The 18,478-nt window shown below is 31.8% G+C and overlaps 1 protein-coding gene and 1 long non-coding RNA gene across 2 annotated transcripts; one reads left to right on the top strand and one right to left on the bottom strand.

Moving 5' to 3' along the window:
* Positions 1–214: 214 nt before the first annotated feature.
* On the top strand, positions 215–7,042 carry LOC115962772 (11-beta-hydroxysteroid dehydrogenase-like 4A). Its single transcript, XM_031081646.1, has 6 exons — positions 215–541; positions 3,165–3,357; positions 3,455–3,540; positions 5,817–5,948; positions 6,038–6,166; positions 6,639–7,042. The coding sequence occupies exons 1-6, from the start codon at positions 359–361 to the stop codon at positions 6,843–6,845; spliced, it is 930 nt and encodes a 309-aa protein (XP_030937506.1). The 5' UTR covers positions 215–358; the 3' UTR covers positions 6,846–7,042.
* Positions 7,043–13,005: 5,963 nt separating this feature from the next.
* On the bottom strand, positions 13,006–17,060 carry LOC115962774. Its single transcript, XR_004085598.1, has 3 exons — positions 16,773–17,060; positions 13,835–14,321; positions 13,006–13,258 (listed from the first exon to the last, which is right to left on the bottom strand). It is a non-coding gene; the product is annotated as an uncharacterized LOC115962774 (long non-coding RNA).
* Positions 17,061–18,478: the final 1,418 nt, after the last annotated feature.

Below are 18,478 nucleotides of genomic sequence, written 5' to 3'. Positions count from 1 at the left end.
AATCGTTTGTTGAAATATATTTTTCCTTCCTAAAATTTAAAAATTAGTAATCTTGTCTTTGAGAAAATTGATAGATGTCAATTTTTATTTTGTCTTTCATCCTTTTCTAACCAAAGATATGTCATATGTTAATATCATTGATCCTCTTTAACCCTAATCCTCCACTCCATCTGGCAAATATAGGTAAGGCCTATTATGGAATTTAATAAATTTTTGACAGGTCTATCCACCGGTGCTGGTGGTACCAGTCCCCCCAATTTATTAGGGGGCAGGGAATTTAAGGCTCAAATATGTAAGACCATCCTTATATCTTCAATTTCTCTCTTGCCTTCTCTGTTCTGTTCATCACAGCAAAGCTATGGATTTGCTACACAAGTTCTTGAACATTGCAGTGCCTCTCTTAATGCTCATTGCATTCCCTTTTTTTATGCCACCATTTCTGTTACTCAAGTTTCTTTCTTTCTTAAAAAGATCCATATATAGTGAGAAAGTGTCTGGCAAGGTAGTACTCATCACTGGAGCATCATCAGGAATTGGCAAGGTTTGTATCAATGTCACACCATCCAATCTTTGCAGACTTTTTACATGGGCTATTTATATTATATAATTTGGGTTCTTCGACAGTATCTTTTAATATGGTATTTGTTATGATCATAATTGTTTATTTCAAGTGTTTAATTATTATTCTTTTATTTATATATGTTAGAATTGTAGTTGATAATGTGAGTGAGAACTGAAAAAATAATAATAATAATATGATTTGTCTTGACTACCTACAATTGACAATAATTAATATAAATATATATATATATATATATATATTGAGAAATAATAACTAAATGAGTTATTATTACATCATTTTAGAACTCATTTCTAATTAAATGAATGATTATTCTAATATAAAATGCATAATTTTGTATATATGTCCTTATATATAATATCTCTAATTAAAATGATCAATAAAAACTTTTCTAATTTTTTTTCTTAATTCCTTATTTATTATTGAAGAGGGTGATTTGAACTCAAGTTGTTAAATCTTTTCTAATAATTGCATAAGTAAGGTTATCCTAAAATAATTAATTCCAAACTTAAGATTAAAAAATTCAATTGTATTAATGTCTCTAATTATATTGTGCTTTATCCTTTAAGAACACATATATTAATATTACCCATTAAAAATATAATAAATTTAACAATTAGAACATTGAAAAAAATTAAGCCAAAATCTCAATTCATTAAGGAAAAATAATCCAAATTTATGAACTTAAAAAAAAAAAATAAAAAAAACCAAAGACCATTGGTAAATATATATAAGTTTTGAAATTTTGATAATAGATTTTTACTTAGAGTATGGTTTAAATTTCTAAAACTTAAATGAATGTTGCATATTTTGTTAAAACACTTATTATTACTTTATCTGAATAAATTGATAAGAACAAATAAGTTGTAGTTTCTATCAACTGAAACTTAGATGCATGTTAAATATTTTGTTAAAAAACTTATTCTTACTTTATTTAAATAAATTGATAAGAAAAAATATGTTGTTGTCTTTATTAACTAAAACTTAGATGCCTGTTGTATGCTTTATTAAAAACACTTATTGTTAATTTATCTAAAATGCATGTTGCATATCTTGCTAAAACATTTATTGTTACATTATTTAAAGAAATTGATAAGAAAAAATTAGTTTTTGTTTTATCAACTGAAACTTAGATGCATATTATTATATGTTTTGTTAAAACATTATTATTATTATTTTATCTAAAGAAATTGAAAAGAATTAGTTGTTGTCTCTATCAATTGAAATTTAAATGTATGTTGTATGTTTTGTTAAAACACTTATGGTTATTTTATCCCTAACGATAAGAATCAAATCAGTAGGTGTGAAAAAATAAAGAAGAAAGAAGAATATTCTGGAAGGGATGTGAATGAGAAAAAAGATAAAAAGGTGAAAACAAAAAAGAGGTAAAGATAAACTAATGTGTGGCGGACAAACAAGTGGAGAAAACAAATAGGGAAAACTGTTCTATAAATATTTTAAAAAATAGGAAAATTTGTTTGGTCTTTGGTTAATGGGCTGGGCTATGACATGGGTTTAAATTTATACAATAGTATTTGGTTGATTGGCCCAACAATTTACTTATACATATAAACATTATTTTGTTTTTTTTATTAAAACTTAAATGTTCATAATATTAACGGTAACTCCAAAACGATATATCGGTATCAACGAGTACTGAAATATTTTATTCCTTTAGCCAAATTAAAACAATCTCTGTTATGAAATTAACTCCTTACTTATACCTCCACAAGGATATCTAGGTGGTTGGTTCATTGGTTAGGGGTATGACATAGACCCGGATGTCCCAAGTTTAAACCACCACATTATAGATTCTTAAGGTTTCAAGGTTTGTCTAATGGACAAGCAATGAAATAGTTCTACCAAAGGCTAGGGCACCTAGGGCAATAAATAAAACAAACGATTTAAGAACAGCTCGAGCTCTACTCAGGAGAATGCTTGTTTATGTTGTTTAACAAGTAATTCAAGCTCAAACCCAAGTTTAGACTTTAGTATTAAACAAACAAAGCTAAATCATAATAAGGTAATTGTGAACAAGAGCGTGTACATGAGACACTACATAACTATATATAATATTATTTTTTTTATAATTAAACTTGTTTAAAAATATATATATATATATATATATATAGAATTGAGATTGGATTGTATACATTTGTAAATAAGTTTATATGATATCAAATTATAATTTATAGTTTATTGATAATATAAACCTTCCATTCGTAGTTACAAATCATAGATTTTTAGAGGATTAAAAAAAATTTGTTATGGTTTTCTATATATGAGAACATAATAAGTTAATCAAGTAGCTCATGAACAAACTCAAGCTTATATGACAAAAACTTTAATCAAGTTTATACATCTAATCTCATTTGATGATCTCATGTTCAAAATATAATTAAATGAACATGCTTGAACTTTTAGTACTCAATTTGGCTCAACTCATTTAGAGCCCCAAGAATGCAACAGTTTCTTATCTCAAAAAACAAATACATGGTTGTAATCACAAAGCATTTCATAAGCTAAAAAAAACGTATAAGTACCACAACATTTTTCACATATAATTTATTTTGTGAGTTTGTAGCATGTTGCTTACGAGTATGCTAGGAGAGGTGCTCATTTAGCCCTTGTTGACATAAGAGATGATCATCTTCCAATAGTGGCAAATAAAGCCCGAGAACTAGGATCCCCAGAGGTTATTGTGGTACGTGCAGATGTTTCCAAGGTTGAAGAATGTAAGCAGTTTGTTGATGAAACAGTGAACTACTTTGGACGATGTAAGTGTATGATGTGTTTTCATTTTTCTATAGTTTTTGTGGAAATATTTTTGAATTAATATGTTGTGATTTCTGATTTGTGGTCTTTATGCAACAGTGGATCATTTGGTGAATAACGCTGGAGTAATAAGTGGTAGCTTTTTTGAAGATTACACCAAATTCACTGATGTTTCTTCGATTATGGTAATAAAGCCAACATGTTTTGATCCACTTTTAGTAATAATGTTGTGACATTAATTGGAATTTGGAAAATGAAAACTATAATGATAGAAAATCATCTCTAACAATAGTTTTTTTTCCCCCAATAATTAGATAGTTATAGTGGGGGGGGGGGGGGGGATTTGAATCTTGGAGAACTTTATTATTAGAAATGTCAAGAAGTGTCAGGTGAGCTATAAAGCTCTTGACGATACTATAGAGCTTCATGTAATATCTTATGCAGTCCTAATTGACTTGGTATATGTTGAATATGGGATGACCTAATACACATTTGATTTGGACATCAACAAACCACATATATAAGGTTGTCAAAATCGAAATCTGAATAGTAGGATCGTATGATCTTACCTAACCAAAATGATTCAAATTATAATAGGATCACATATTTGGTAGGATCCTAAGTAGAATCGTCCAAAATCGTAAGATCGTATAGGATCCTACCAATCCCACTAAAAACTAAATTTTGTTTTATTTTATCATCATTTTAAGTGTTCTATTTGAATTTTGATCATTGTAGGAATGAATATATATTGTGAATAGAAGGGATTTGAACTTTGATCATCTTAAAGGTTCTATTTCATGTATCACTTGGCCATATTCAGAAAATCTAATTGTTACAAAGTTGCTTGTGTTAGGTATTAGTTTTTGTTTTTTATATATTAGAGGAAAAAAATGGGAAATTAACTAAGTTTTTTTTAGGCTTAGTGTTTTGATTATTTGGTTGGGTTATGTCATTGTGCAATATTTATGTGTTTATTTTTTTGTGATATTACTAATTTGTAGTAAGCTAGTTTCCAATTGCTAACTTATTTTGGATTTTGAACCTAGAACTTAGAATTTGGAAAACATTTTTCATATGTGTTGATAGTTATTTTGGTATTTGGTTGCTAATTAAACATTTGATGAATTTTTGGATAAATTGTGTTAAAACTTAAGTATATTTATTTTGTTAATATAGATGTGGCAATGAATGGTATACAATTACATCATATTCTTTACTTTTTCATAGATGAATTCATAATTTATATGATTATTCAATATAAAAAGTCACTCAATGTGTTATTTTGCTTTAAATTAGAAAATAGGTAGGATTTTAAGATCAACAATCTCACCTATCTCTTACAATCCTACATAAAATCCCGACTTTGACATCCTTGCGTTTAATACACACGCATATAATGCAATCTAATACAATTTATTACATAATGCAGAATATTATAAAAAGTTTTATATTTAAAAATATTCATAGGTTAATTTCTTTTTTTCTATATTATACCATAAACATAAACATCTCAATTTAATTGTTGGGTTTCAATTAACTCAACTGACAAAATCTCTTGTTATAGAATAAGAAATCTAAGGTTCATATTCCGCCTATATAAAAAACCAATTAGTGTCTTAGCTTGATAATAAAAAGAAATTATCATAGAGCTGATAGCATAGATTGAAATTTTATTATATCTATGAATATATATATATATATATAGATATATATATATATATATATATTCATAGATATAATAGAATTTCAATCTATGACGTCTATATATATATATATATACACATCAATTCAATTGGGGTAATGCTCTAGCTGACATTTGAGTTGTTTATTCTCCTCGTAGTTGTATTGTTGTAGTCAGTAAAATAATTGTCAAAATTAATATCTTTTTAATTCTTTATTTCAATATTTTATGAAACATTAATGTTTTCATAATTTTTACTTTAACCTAATTTAAGTGTATATGTATTTGAAACTCCTTCCTAGAGACTTGAACTCCAACCCTTACCCCCCAATCCCAAAAGTATTTATACTTGTAGAGTAACCATCACGCCAAGGATGCGTGGTAGTGTATTTTTATTTATTATTTTGCTTGAAAGTGTAACCCAAATGTTGAGATGTACTTCTATTTACGTTATTTTCATCTCTGTTTTTTATGCTAATCTTTTATATGTTTTTAAAATATTAAGTTGGAAAAACTATAAATATATATATATGTGTGTGTGTTGAGTGCACGCGCGCAGGTTCCATACCATATATATTGTGTCTTCTGCATTATTCACTATGTGATTATGCCTTTGGGATTTACATTATCAACCTTGCTAAATTTACATTTAGTCACAAATTTCTTGGCCTTGTGTTAAGATGTTCATCACTATGAAATTGATTTCTTCAAGAATTGACCCTCCTTTTTTTTTTTTGTTAAACTTACATTAACAGACTCCCACTTTATGTAATTTAGGACGTAAATTTCTGGGGTTCAGTGTATGGAACCCACTATGCAATTCCGCACTTAAGAAAAAGCAAAGGGAAGATTGTTGTAATGGCTTCAACAGGAGCAAACATAACTATGCCAAGAATAAGCTTCTACAATGTAAGAAACCTCCTTCGTATTCCTTACAAGCTAGCTCACTCTAGCATTTTTTTTTTTACTGATTGATTTTAAATATGTGTTATCTTCAGGCAAGCAAGGCAGCCCTAACATCCTTTTTTGAGACATTGAGAACTGAGATTGGTTCAAATATTGGAATAACTATTGTGACTCCTGGACTAATTGACTCAGAAATGACACGAGGCCCATTCATACAAGAGGTAGGTTGTTAAGAGGAGGCATATTGAGATATAATTCAAATAAAACTTGAAAATCCTTTACCAATCTTGTTTATGTTGCATTTAATGAGGCCCAAACAAATGAGAAATAATAATTTAATAATATAAATAAATAAATTTATATGATTTATGTTCTCTTGGGATGCCCTTGAAAATAATGCTTTTTAGATTTGATGACAAAACAGTCTGTAATAAATGAATATTTGTTCTTTTTTTTTCTTTTTTTTTTGATGATTGATGACATAATAGTTTGTAATGTAGTAAAATTTGTAGTATTTTTAATGCCACTTCATACTAATTAACCTTTGGAGACTCTTATAAATAGAGAACAGTACCATGCAATTACCACTGGTATGTGTAATTTCTACTCATAACTTATCCATTATGTTTACTTCTATTCTCTCTAAACAAAGAGGATTTTCCTTCCCCTTTCTGAATGGTGATTTCTGGTTAGGGTAAAATTTCTTGGGTGCCAGTTGAATCAACAGAAAGGTGTGCCAAGGCAATTGTGGACAGCACTTGCAGAGGAGACATGTACTTGACTGTGCCATCTTGGATGGGGTGGGGATTTTGGACGAGGGTCTTATGCCCTGAAGTATTAGAATGGGGTCTGCACGCAATATTAGTCAAATGGCCACACACTCAAAAGAAGGACCTGTAGTTCAAAGATCAAAGTTTTGAGCCAATTAATAAGCAGAAGAACAAATGGAGCTCCCTATATATGATCTTAGATTGGAAAGGTTTGGTAAATTGTTTGGTGCAAATGAAAACTAAAGTGTACTATATAAAGAGATTTATTGATCATGCATGAATTGCATGGTTAAATAAGAATTAATAAACAAAATTTAATATTATATATATTCTATATCTATATTTGCTACCTTACTTTAAAGGCTTCACAACAACATTTATCATTATTTGATTTTTAAACCAAAATTTACCACCACAAACTTGTTTCTCTTATAGTTATATTGTGTACTTCAATCTTATTCTTATTCAATTCACTTTGGTCCACTTTGATTATATTCGGTCCATTAGGTCTTATTCAGTCCTTTCTGTCAACATGGGTCCACTTCGGTCCATGTTGGTTCTATTCGGTCCACTTCAGTTCATTTAATCTTATTCAGTCTATATTGGTCTTATCCAGTCCATACTGTCCATTACAATCCTATTCAGTCCAATTTGGTCCTTCTTAGTCCACTTTGGTTCTATTCTGTCCATTCGGTCTACTTTGGTCCTATTCCGTCTTATTCTGTGCACTTTGGTCTTATCCTTTCCATTCGGTCCACTTTTGTTCTATTCGGTCCAATTCGGTCTTGTTTAGTCTATTCGGTCTTATTCGGTCCACTTTGCTCCTATTCGGTCTATTCAGTTCACTTTGGTTCTATTCAGTCCAATTTGGTCCTATTCAGTTCATAATAATCATATTCGGTCGATTCTGTCCACTTCAGTCCTATTCAGTCCATATTGGTCCTATTTAGCCTTATTCGGTCCATACTGTCTAATTTGGTCTTATTCAGTCCATTCTGTCCATGTTTATCCTATTCGGTCTAGATTGGTCCTATTCTGTCTTATTCAATCCACTTTGGCCACGCTCTCAAAAGAACGACCACTAGTTCAATGGAGCTCGCTATGATCTAGATTGGAAAGGTTTGGTCAATTCTTTGGTGCAAATGAAAACTCAAGTGCACTATATAAGAGATTTATTGGTTATTTTCATTTCAGAATTAAAATATCGCTAAGATATCGATCACTTTCATATATATATTAAATAATTTCTGTGCATGAAGTACGAAGCATGTCTTTTTCTTTTCAATTATTACCTTTATACATTTTATCAAAATTTATGCAAATCAGATAATTAAAAGTCATCAATTCAAAATAGAAATATTGAGATATATTTTTCGTGCAAAATAATACTTAAATCTTCTGTTGAAATTTATTTTTCCTTCCTAAAATTCAAAAAAAAGAAAAAAAATTGTCATTAATATTTGATAGCCCCGCACACATAATGATAGCCCACTCACATTTATGTTTGAAATTAATAAAACTAGTATAACATAAAACTAAATAATTATAATGATAGCCCGTAGTTGTAATATTATATCATTGACTTCCTGTAGTTCAATTGGTACTTTCTTATTGGTAATTCTATCATACCCCCCTCAAAAAAAGGGGGTACGGTACCTACTAGTAGGTAACCTACTTTACCAGGTTACCTTTTTCTCACATTTGATAGTTTCATCCTCACATTGTGCAGTTCCAACGTCACATATGACAGTTCTTTTGTCACATTTGGCGGTTCCCTTATTTTTTTTCTCACATTTGATGGTTTCATCCTCACATTGTGCAGTTCCAACGTCACATGTGACAGTTCTTTTATCACATTTGGCAGTTCCCTTACTTTTTTCTCACATGATTCCATCCTCACAATGTGCAATTCCATCCTCACATCTGACAGTTTTTTTGTCACATTTGGTGGTTCCCTTACTTTTTTCTCACATTTGATGATTTCATCCTCACATTGTGTAGTTCCAACGTCATATGTGACAGTTTTTTTGTCACATTTGACGGTTCCCTTACTTTTTTCTCACATTTAATGGTTCCATCCTCACATTATGCAGTTCCAACATCACATGTGACAGTTTTTTTGTCACATTTGGTGGTTTCCTTACTTTTTTCTCACATTTGATGGTTTCATCCTCATATTGTGCAGTTCCAACGTCACATGTGAAAGTTCTTTTGTCACATTTGGCAGTTCCCTTACTTTTTTCTCACATTTGATGACTCCATCCTCACATTGTGCAGTTTCAACGTCACATGTGACAGTTCTTTTGTCACATTTGGCGGTTCCCTTACTTTTTCCTCACATTTGATGGTTCTATCCTCACATTGTGCAATTCTAACGTCACATGTAACAATTCATTTGTCACATTTGGCAGTTCCCTTACTTTTTCCTCACATTTTATGGTTTCATCCTCATATTGTACAGATTCAACGTCATATGTGACAGTTCTTTTGTCACATTTGGCAGTTCCCTTACTTTTTCCTCACATTTGATGGTTTTATCCTCACATTGTGCAGTTCCAACATCACATGTGACAATTCTTTTGTCACATTTGGCGGTTCCCTTACTTTTTTCTCACATTTGATGATTCCATCCTTACATTGTGTAGTTCCAATGTCACATGTGACAATTCTTTTGTCACATTTGGCAGTTCCCTTACTTTTTCCTCACATTTGATAGTTTCATCCTCATATTGTGCAGTTCCAACGTCACATATGACAGTTCTTTTGTCACATTTAGCAGTTCCCTTACTTTTTCCTCACATTTGATGATTTCATTCTCACATTGTACAATTCCAACATCATATGTGACAATTCTTTTATCACATTCTGTGGCTCTATTATTTTTTTCTCACATTTGATAGTACCATTCTCACATTGTGTACTACCAACATCACATGTGACTGTACTTTTGTCACATTTGGTGATTCTTTTTTTTTTTCCTCACATTTAATGGTTTCATCCTCACATTGTGCAGTTCCAACATCACATGTAACAATTCTTTTGTCACATTTGGCGGTTCTCTTTTTTTTTTCTCACATTTGATGGTTTCATCCTCACATTATGCAGTTCTAACGTCACATGTGACAATTCTTTTGTCACATTTGGCAATTTTCTTACTTTTTTCTCACATTTGATAGTTTCATCCTCATATTGTACAGTTCCAATATCACATTTGACAGTACTTTTGTCACATTTAGTGGTTCCCTTTTTTTTTTTTCTCACATTTGACGATTTCATCCTCACATTGTGCAGTACCAACATCACATGTGACTATACTTTTGTCACATTTGGTGGTTCATTTATTTTTTCTCGTATTTGACTGTTTCATCCTCACATTGTGTAGTTTCAATATCACATGTGACTTTTCTTTTGTCACATTTGGTGGTTCCCTTATTTATTTTTTTCTCATATTTAATGGTTTCATTATCATATTTGACAATACCAACATCACATTTGACAGTACTTTTGTCAATTTAGTGGTTCCCTTATTTTTTTTTCACATATTTGACAGTTTCATCATCACATTGAGTAGTACCAATATCATATCTGACCATACTTTTACATTTGGGCCCACCATTGAATTCACTTTTTTACTTACTTATTTCTTTATATATGTGTTGAGGTCTAAAAAAAAAAATCACAATGTTGCACCAAGGCTCAAAACGGCATAGAGAATTGAACTCTAGAAAAATACAATACTTGAGCCTTCAATAAAGAAGCGGAATGATAGGCCCAAATCCATTAAGGGTCATAAGGAGGAACCCAAACCCATGAATGGGTAAGTCTTAGATCTCATGAAACAAAGGGAAGAAGAAATCCCAGCTCGCTAGGTCAGAAAATCGCTGGGGAGCCCAATGATAAGAACTGGGCCGGGATACTTAGGGATTTTGAGGAGCCTGGGATCCCCGAGACGTGCAGTAAAGCCAAGGTTGGATTAAGACAGTTCAAAGGGGGGGACCAAGAAACACAAGGAACGGGAGTAGATATGTCCCTATCAGCCACCCAATGATGCAGAAAATGAATCAAAAGGCTTAAGAACCAACAATTCATGAACAAGGAGTTGGTACCTCGGGGAACCTAGAAAGAAGAACCATGAAGGAAGGTGGCTGAGAAACTTTCAACATGGCAGGAAGGAATCAGCTCACTTGGAAAAAATGGTAAAGGGAAAGGCAGCCAAAAGTTGACTATGAAAAGATGGGATCTAGAAGCCTTGAAAAAAGAAAGACCAAAGGTCAGCTCTTTAGGACATCTCAGAGCGGAAAGTCAGCAAGAGGTTTTTGAGGAAGAAACCCCAAAAGAAGAAAATAATGAGAAATGAGGAAGGGACCAGCCATCCAATGTTTATGTTAGCATGTATGTGTTGTAGGATTTGTGCTTTGTGCACCACCTGGTTCGAAATTAGGCCAATTTAGCTCCGGTGAACCAAGCTCAGTCCCTTAAGACAGTATATACTAGGCTCAGGATCCTTGTTTTATACTTGGGCCTATGTCCTATAAAAAAAAGGAAAAGAACCCACACAATATGTTTGTAGCAAAAAATGAGTGTGGAGGCCAGTTAGTCAGGAGGTACTATTAAGGCTGTACGAATTGGGCCTATGGCCCAATCCGAGGATATTAACTAATCCGAGAATGGCCAAATGAGGTTATAATGAGAATGGTATAAAGAGAAAAATAAAGATAGTACGAGATAAGTCCAACAAATGTCCAAAGAGAAAAGCCATCTCGAGAACAAGGATCCAAGTTCAGTAAGAGTGTCATATCACCCTAGACCTTCTCCAAAATTACATCACAACTAGAAGTTGGACGTTGAATAAGGGGTAAGTAAAGGGAGGTAACAAATATCTTCAAAAAGCTGCTACCTCCATATTAAATGCCTCCCAACTAACTCTCTGGCCGCATTAATGTAGAAGTGATACCTGAACAGTGACCAAGCAGCCTTACAGCTACTATTTAATGGTTCTGGGAGGTGTTGGATGGGACAAGAAGGAGCTCCTAGAATCCAACCTACACGTGTATGATAGGGATAACACCAAGATCGTAATATATAGCACGGGAAGGTGACCTGAAAGGGGGATCGAGAAAAAATCATAAAATCTAGGCAATAACATTGTGGGTTCTTGTAACAGTGTTCATTATCAAGATATTATAAGATAAGTTTCTCAGGCTATGCCGAGGACAAAATTTCTTACTTTACTTGCACTTAACAACCTTAACTCAGCAACTTTTATGGTCCATCTTTTAGAGTAGAACTAGTTCTTTCACCCACGATCTATAAATTCATTGTTTGGGCTTGTTGGGCTTAAACTCAATCCCATACTGAGTCTAATCCAAATACTGTCCTTACAATGAGGATGAAGATGGCAATCCCACATTGGAATGGTTTAAAATATATATGATGACAAGTATATGTCAAAATTGAAGGTTCCCTTATTTATTTTCACATTTAATGGTTCCATTGTCACATTAGACAGTACGAACATCAAATTTGACTGTACTTTTGTCACATTCAATTGTACTCAATATTTTTTCTCACATTTGATAGTACCATCCTCAAATTGTGCAGTATCAACATAACATGTGAACTTTTGTCACATTTGGTGGTTCTTTTATTTTATTTTTTTTTTCTCACATTTGATGGTTCCATTGTCACATTGAGCAGGACTAACATCTTATTTGACAATATTAGATTACGCTGTAAGCAATCATAAAAATTAGCTCGGTTTAAACATTTAATCGCTATTAACAAATCTTGTTGTTGACTTATTTTGACAAGGTTATAAACTAAATTAAGAAAAATAATATCTTAAGGACTAATGTGAAAATTGAAATAGAAGTCAGGTGACTAAATTGAATTTTAGCCAAAAACCTATACCATATCCTCAGCCCTATTTATTTGTAGGGAGATATGTAGCATGCACTGTAAACTATTCCATCAGTATGCTAATGCTAACAAAGTAACACATACAGCTTTTGCACTTCTTGTCACATAAATGTTTTCCAGGTCCCTATATATTTATTTTAGAGAAAAACCAAGTTTAAGGACCTTGGTGGTAAATCAGTAGCAAAAAGTATAATTGATTCCCTATCAAAAGACAAAATCAGCTACTTGCAAATTGGATGTCAATGGGTTCATACAAAAATATTGCAATAACATCCTAGAGGGTTGGCATTAGTTAAGTTGTATTACCAATTCAACTTGAGTTTTCAACTGCAACAAATGCAATTAGTAATTCCAATAAATTTTGGCATGAATGATTTAACAATACTTCATGTAATATGAGTAACTAAGCACTTTTTCTTTAGATAAAATTGTACATAGAGAAAGTTTGATGCCAAATAAGCCATTTTGTAGGTTACAAACAGGTTCTAACTCCAAGAGTAAGGCAACAAACTAATATTTTATCTGACCCTCTTCCCCAGATGTACAGACACAAAATGGGTTCTATCATCATTCCATGTTAGCCTGAGTTCAATGCCATCTTCAATTATTATACTCCTGGCTAGCCTGAAAGAGGAAAGAGAAAAAGTTCGAAGATTAGTGAATTGGAGAACTATTGACCACCTGAAAAATGTGGTGTCATATCAAGTAATGGCCCTTCCAGTTTGTTAAAATATTACACAATGCTAAAAAAGAACAACTTAATCTGCCAAGGAACCTGTATGTCCTTCAAGCTTCAGATTACAATTTTGAACTCCTATTATGGATATGACATAATGACCTTTTCAAAGCAGCATATCCAAGTCATGCTCTTCCTTATAATTGAAACCATCATCAAAACAAAACTTATTTTTCAATAGATCAACCTAATTCATCACAAAAAAAAGATGAGTATTTCATGCTTAAAAATAGTTTTTTTTTTTTTTTTTTTTTTTGGGAACTTCTTTTTGTGAATGGTACTTTCATCCTACCAACCCACTCCACAATCACGGAAGGAGAAAAGGACTGTTTTTTGGTAGGGTTTGTCGGGAAGGAAGATTCCATCCTGTCCGAATTGATCAATGTGGAATTCAAATAAAGAGCAGCTTGCAGATAAAGAAGGGCCAGTGAGTACTAAAAAGTATATATCCAAATAGAATATACCTTTTCTTTACTTCCAACTCTCCCAACTACGTAACAACCCAACAATTTTGCAAATTGTCCAACAAGCTGGCCAACAGCACCAGATGTTGCTGAAACGAAGACATATTCTCCTTTCTAAGGAGAACAAACTTCATGGAAACTAGCATAGGTGGTCATACCAGGCATACCTTTTTTTAAATGAAAAGCCAAAGTTAGAAGATTAGTGTACATTTACAGGGGGAATTGAACAAGATGCCCACAAAATCAAAGGAGATCTTAAGTTAATGAAACTACTCTTTGAGACATGCATATCAAAAGGGTATGTAGCATAATCACCTTCATCTAAATCTCAAGTTATTCCAATCTTTATAGAATAAGCAAACAACATACCAAAGTCTTGTATAGTAGGAAAGGGGTACATCATTGCGAGTGATCTTTCTGAGGCCTTCAGTTGCTGTGATTAGGCTATACTCTTCTCATCTAGCAGACCCCCATACTCGTTTATCAGCTGCAAATTTTCACAAAGAAAAGTTCACAATTGCAAGCTCAAAATTGTACACAACATCTTTTTAACAAGCAGTCACTCATGTATATATATATATATATATATAATTAATCTCTTTTAGTCATACAAAGAATTAGTTAATCTTTTAGTAGTCTCTAAAATGTTTAACAAGGTTATTCTTCTCTACACATTCTGCTTTCTTTCTTTTCTGTCACTTATCTCCACTAGGACCAAAAAACATACTCTGCATTTATCATCAACTATATCTTATAATTTTATTTACCAATAAAATATTCTTTATTGTGATTCCAACTACACATATTACAACTTAGATGTACACCACATAGAAAAGAAATGAAATAGAAACAAAGAAATAGCAACTCTATACCCGCGTCCTCCCTAGGACATAGAAGAAAAATTTTATTTCTTTATAAAAACCCTTCCACTTTAAATACATAGGTGTTGCCTTCTTCCTCTGCTAACCAAAAAATAATAATAATAAAATAAAATAAAATTTCAACACCACACTAACAAGAACCCACACCCCCTGATGAGCAGAACACAAAGCCACAAATTTTGGAAAAACTGAATCCCTTAGAAGCATTTTAACAAGCACTTTCTGTGCCACTTATAAGAAACTTTTTTTTTTATATATTATATATAATTATTTTTATATGGAAAACTTGATCTACGAGTGGTCATTGGAATCCATTATTTAAATTTTGCATAAAGTTTCTGTTTTTCTAAGGGGAACACAGGCCATGTCTTTACAAGTGACAAAATCAAAGCTAAAATCAAAATTGACCACATGAGACTTTAAAATGTTGTTCAATGTTTTAATTGTTGAACAACTACAATTAAATAACAAGACATGAAATAGCTAAAACTAGCAACATCCTTGGACTGCATTGTCTTTTCTCTTAACAAAATTTTATAAACACAAAGATAACTTGATTATCTCTCCCTCTTATCTATTTTTGCTCCAGTGCACTATCTGCATCTCTCTGGTAAGGGGGGAAAAAAGAAGAAACAAGTAAAAACAGCCAAATTTATTAAGAAATAAAACCATAATCAAAATCTGTCAGACTAATTCTTTTTACTTATTCTTGAGCTGTCATTTGCTATTCCTTGGAAACCTCAAGTAACATGATAATGATTCCAAATTAACTCCAAGGAGTAGTATATAACAGCTCAATAATAAATGAGGTTGAAAAGGAAACAAAGAATAAGGAACTAGTACTCAGTCAAGCACAAAATGAGGCTGAAAAGGAAACAAAGAATAAATTATTCATATTGATAAGCTGAGCTATCTTGATAGGAAAAATGAAATGGTTATATATAAGCTGAGTTATTAAAATTAGATATTACTTTAAAAAACATGTCATAAGTGTTTGGACCCATTTACAGAAGCAATACACAGAGTAAGCAAATAATTAAACTTATTTAATAAACCCATCAATAAAAGGATTAGTCTTTGGTTACACCACTGGATTAGGAGTAGCCGAGTAGGTTCTTAGTAATAACTTATATATGGGGTAGAATTTTATCAAGGAACTTAGTTCATTCCAATTAGGATAGTTTCAAATTTAACCCACCAAAACAGAGCTATTGAAGGTTTTCAGTTCAATCCAGTTAGGATAGTTTTAAAACTAACCCATCAAAACAATGCAAATGAATGGTATGGCTACAAATTTTTCACAACTGCAATAGTCATCCCTCTACTCCCTCGCAACTTTCCCTGCTCCTTGACTCAAGATAAGGCATACTTTACAGCTAGCATTTCAGTAGATAACTAGAAATTCCTCCATTTCTCAATATCAAGACAGATACACAAGTTCATTATCTATTGCATTTCACAAATCAACCCCTAAAGGTCTTCTATCACAATTGCTTAATTAATTTAACTTTTAAAAAAATAAAAAGTAAAAAACACATTTTTTCCAAGTGAAAATTAGCAATTCCATAGATAAATGTCATCCAAATACCCCCAACAACCCACATGGTTAGGTAGGCCGAAATATAAGCAAAACAAGCTTTCTATATAAAAAATGAAACAAAATGGAAAAGGGCCAAACCATAGGTGAAGAACAACTCTTTATGTGTCAATGATTCATTTCTTAACTCAATCATCGATCAAAAGGGCATTTAATAATCCACAATTCAGAGCCAGCAAATTATTGCTATTTACTCGGGCAAACAAAAGGCATAACCAAATTCTAGAGACAAAAACAAAACAAAACGAATTTTCAACTTGAATTAAGATAAGGAAAAACAAAACATACCCAGAATTGAAATGATACTGAAAATGCTAAAAATACCCAAAAATTTAGAGTCAAAATGAGAAATAAATAAATAAAAATAAAAATAAAAGAAGAAAAGAGAGACCCAATATCAAATACAAATTGATAAGACTAAAAAAAATATTAAGAGTAAAGAGAATTGAAGAAATCTCACAGGTTGATGATAGAGATCCATTTGGGAGTGGAGTAGACAAAATCTAGGTCATCAGGTTTGAAGCAGTTATTGACAAAGCGCACAACCCGAGAGAATGAGTCCTTCTCTCTCTTGGGCCATCGGTTGCAGAGATGCATCGTTTAGGATTTTGAATTAAAAGAAGGAACACCCACTAGGTTTTCAGTTTGAGAGAGAAGACGTGAGAGAGAGAACACTAATTCGTTTGTCGGTATATTCTTGCTTTTATCTATTACCTATTTAACCAGTAACTGGTTTTTCATTAAAAATAAATAAATGATCAGGATTCAAATGTGTAAAATCTATAACCAAGATTAAAAAGGATACTGTACCCCCCTAAAAAAAAGAGCACAGTAAAATGACCCCTTTCTTATTTATAAAGTGCTTGGAAAGTTTAGGGGTAGCATTACTCTCAAAGATTTTATGATATCAAAAAAGATTAGATAATTAATATCAATGGTTTATATTTCAATTGGCACTTCTTATATTTCTTACAAAATGGTCTAAAACTAAATAGTGCTAATGCTAAACCCACACAAAAGCACACATTGAATTAAAGAATGTTAAACACGCTAAAAAACTAGACCATACGTATTTATGTTGTTTAACTGATTTTGACCCACTCAAACATTATCTTCTTATAGACCAAATCCTTCTAGATATCAAATAAAATTATTTTTTATTTTTTTTTATTTTTTTTACAGAAACAATTTTTGCCACAATTTATTGAAATGGTCGAGTATAAGTAGTAAACAATTACTTTCATATTGACCTATCATTTTTTTTCCACAACTTACAGTCAATTATTTTAGCAGATTGTGCTAATATATATATATATATATATATTTATTTATTTATTTATTTGATTGAGAAGAGGTTGCGGTAATAGTTGTCTCTAGACTTTCACTGTTTGTTTAAATCTTGATGACATAAATTTAAACCACTCATTTTATAATGACTGAACCATGGGCTTTCACCAAATTAGAGAAATGATAATTCCAACAAGCATAGTAACCCCATGAAAAAATTCAGTTTAAATCCCGTTTAGGCTTCACCATGATGTTGCGGTGTAACCCCGGCCAACAACATGCAGTTTGTGAATATGAGCACCTAGACATGTCAATAACTATAGTACTATTATAGCAAGGATAATACCAATAAAGAAAATACTAAAATTACTGCAAATTTTAATACATAATTTTTATAAATTGATGTGACAATAAATGTTATTAGCGGGCATCAATCATCTAATTAATAAATGAATGTTTGAACTTTTTTTTTCGTGATTGATGATATATTAGTTTGCAAGCTCTATATAGTAAAATTTGTAATACCTCTAACTCCAATTCCAATTCTATACTAATTAACCTTTGCAAACTCTTATAAACAAAGAACCTTCCCAAGTAATTGCCACTACTATGTGTAATTTCTACTCATAACTTAGCATTATGTACACATATTTTATCAAAGCATATTAAGATGATTTTTTACTTTCATTTCTGAATTGTAATATTTCTGGTTAGGGTAATATTTCTTGGATGCCAGTTGAATCAACAGAAAGGTGTGCCAAGGCAATTGTGGACAGCACTTGTAGAGGAGACATGTACTTGACTGTGCCATCTTGGATGGGGTGGGGGTTTTGGATGAGAGTCTTATGTCCTGAAGTATTAGAGTGGTGTCTGCACGCA

This window comes from Quercus lobata, chromosome 10 (genome assembly GCF_001633185.2).
Source record: "Quercus lobata isolate SW786 chromosome 10, ValleyOak3.0 Primary Assembly, whole genome shotgun sequence".
Lineage (NCBI taxonomy): Eukaryota > Viridiplantae > Streptophyta > Magnoliopsida > Fagales > Fagaceae > Quercus > Quercus lobata.
This window is presented reverse-complemented; position numbering and strand designations above follow the sequence as displayed.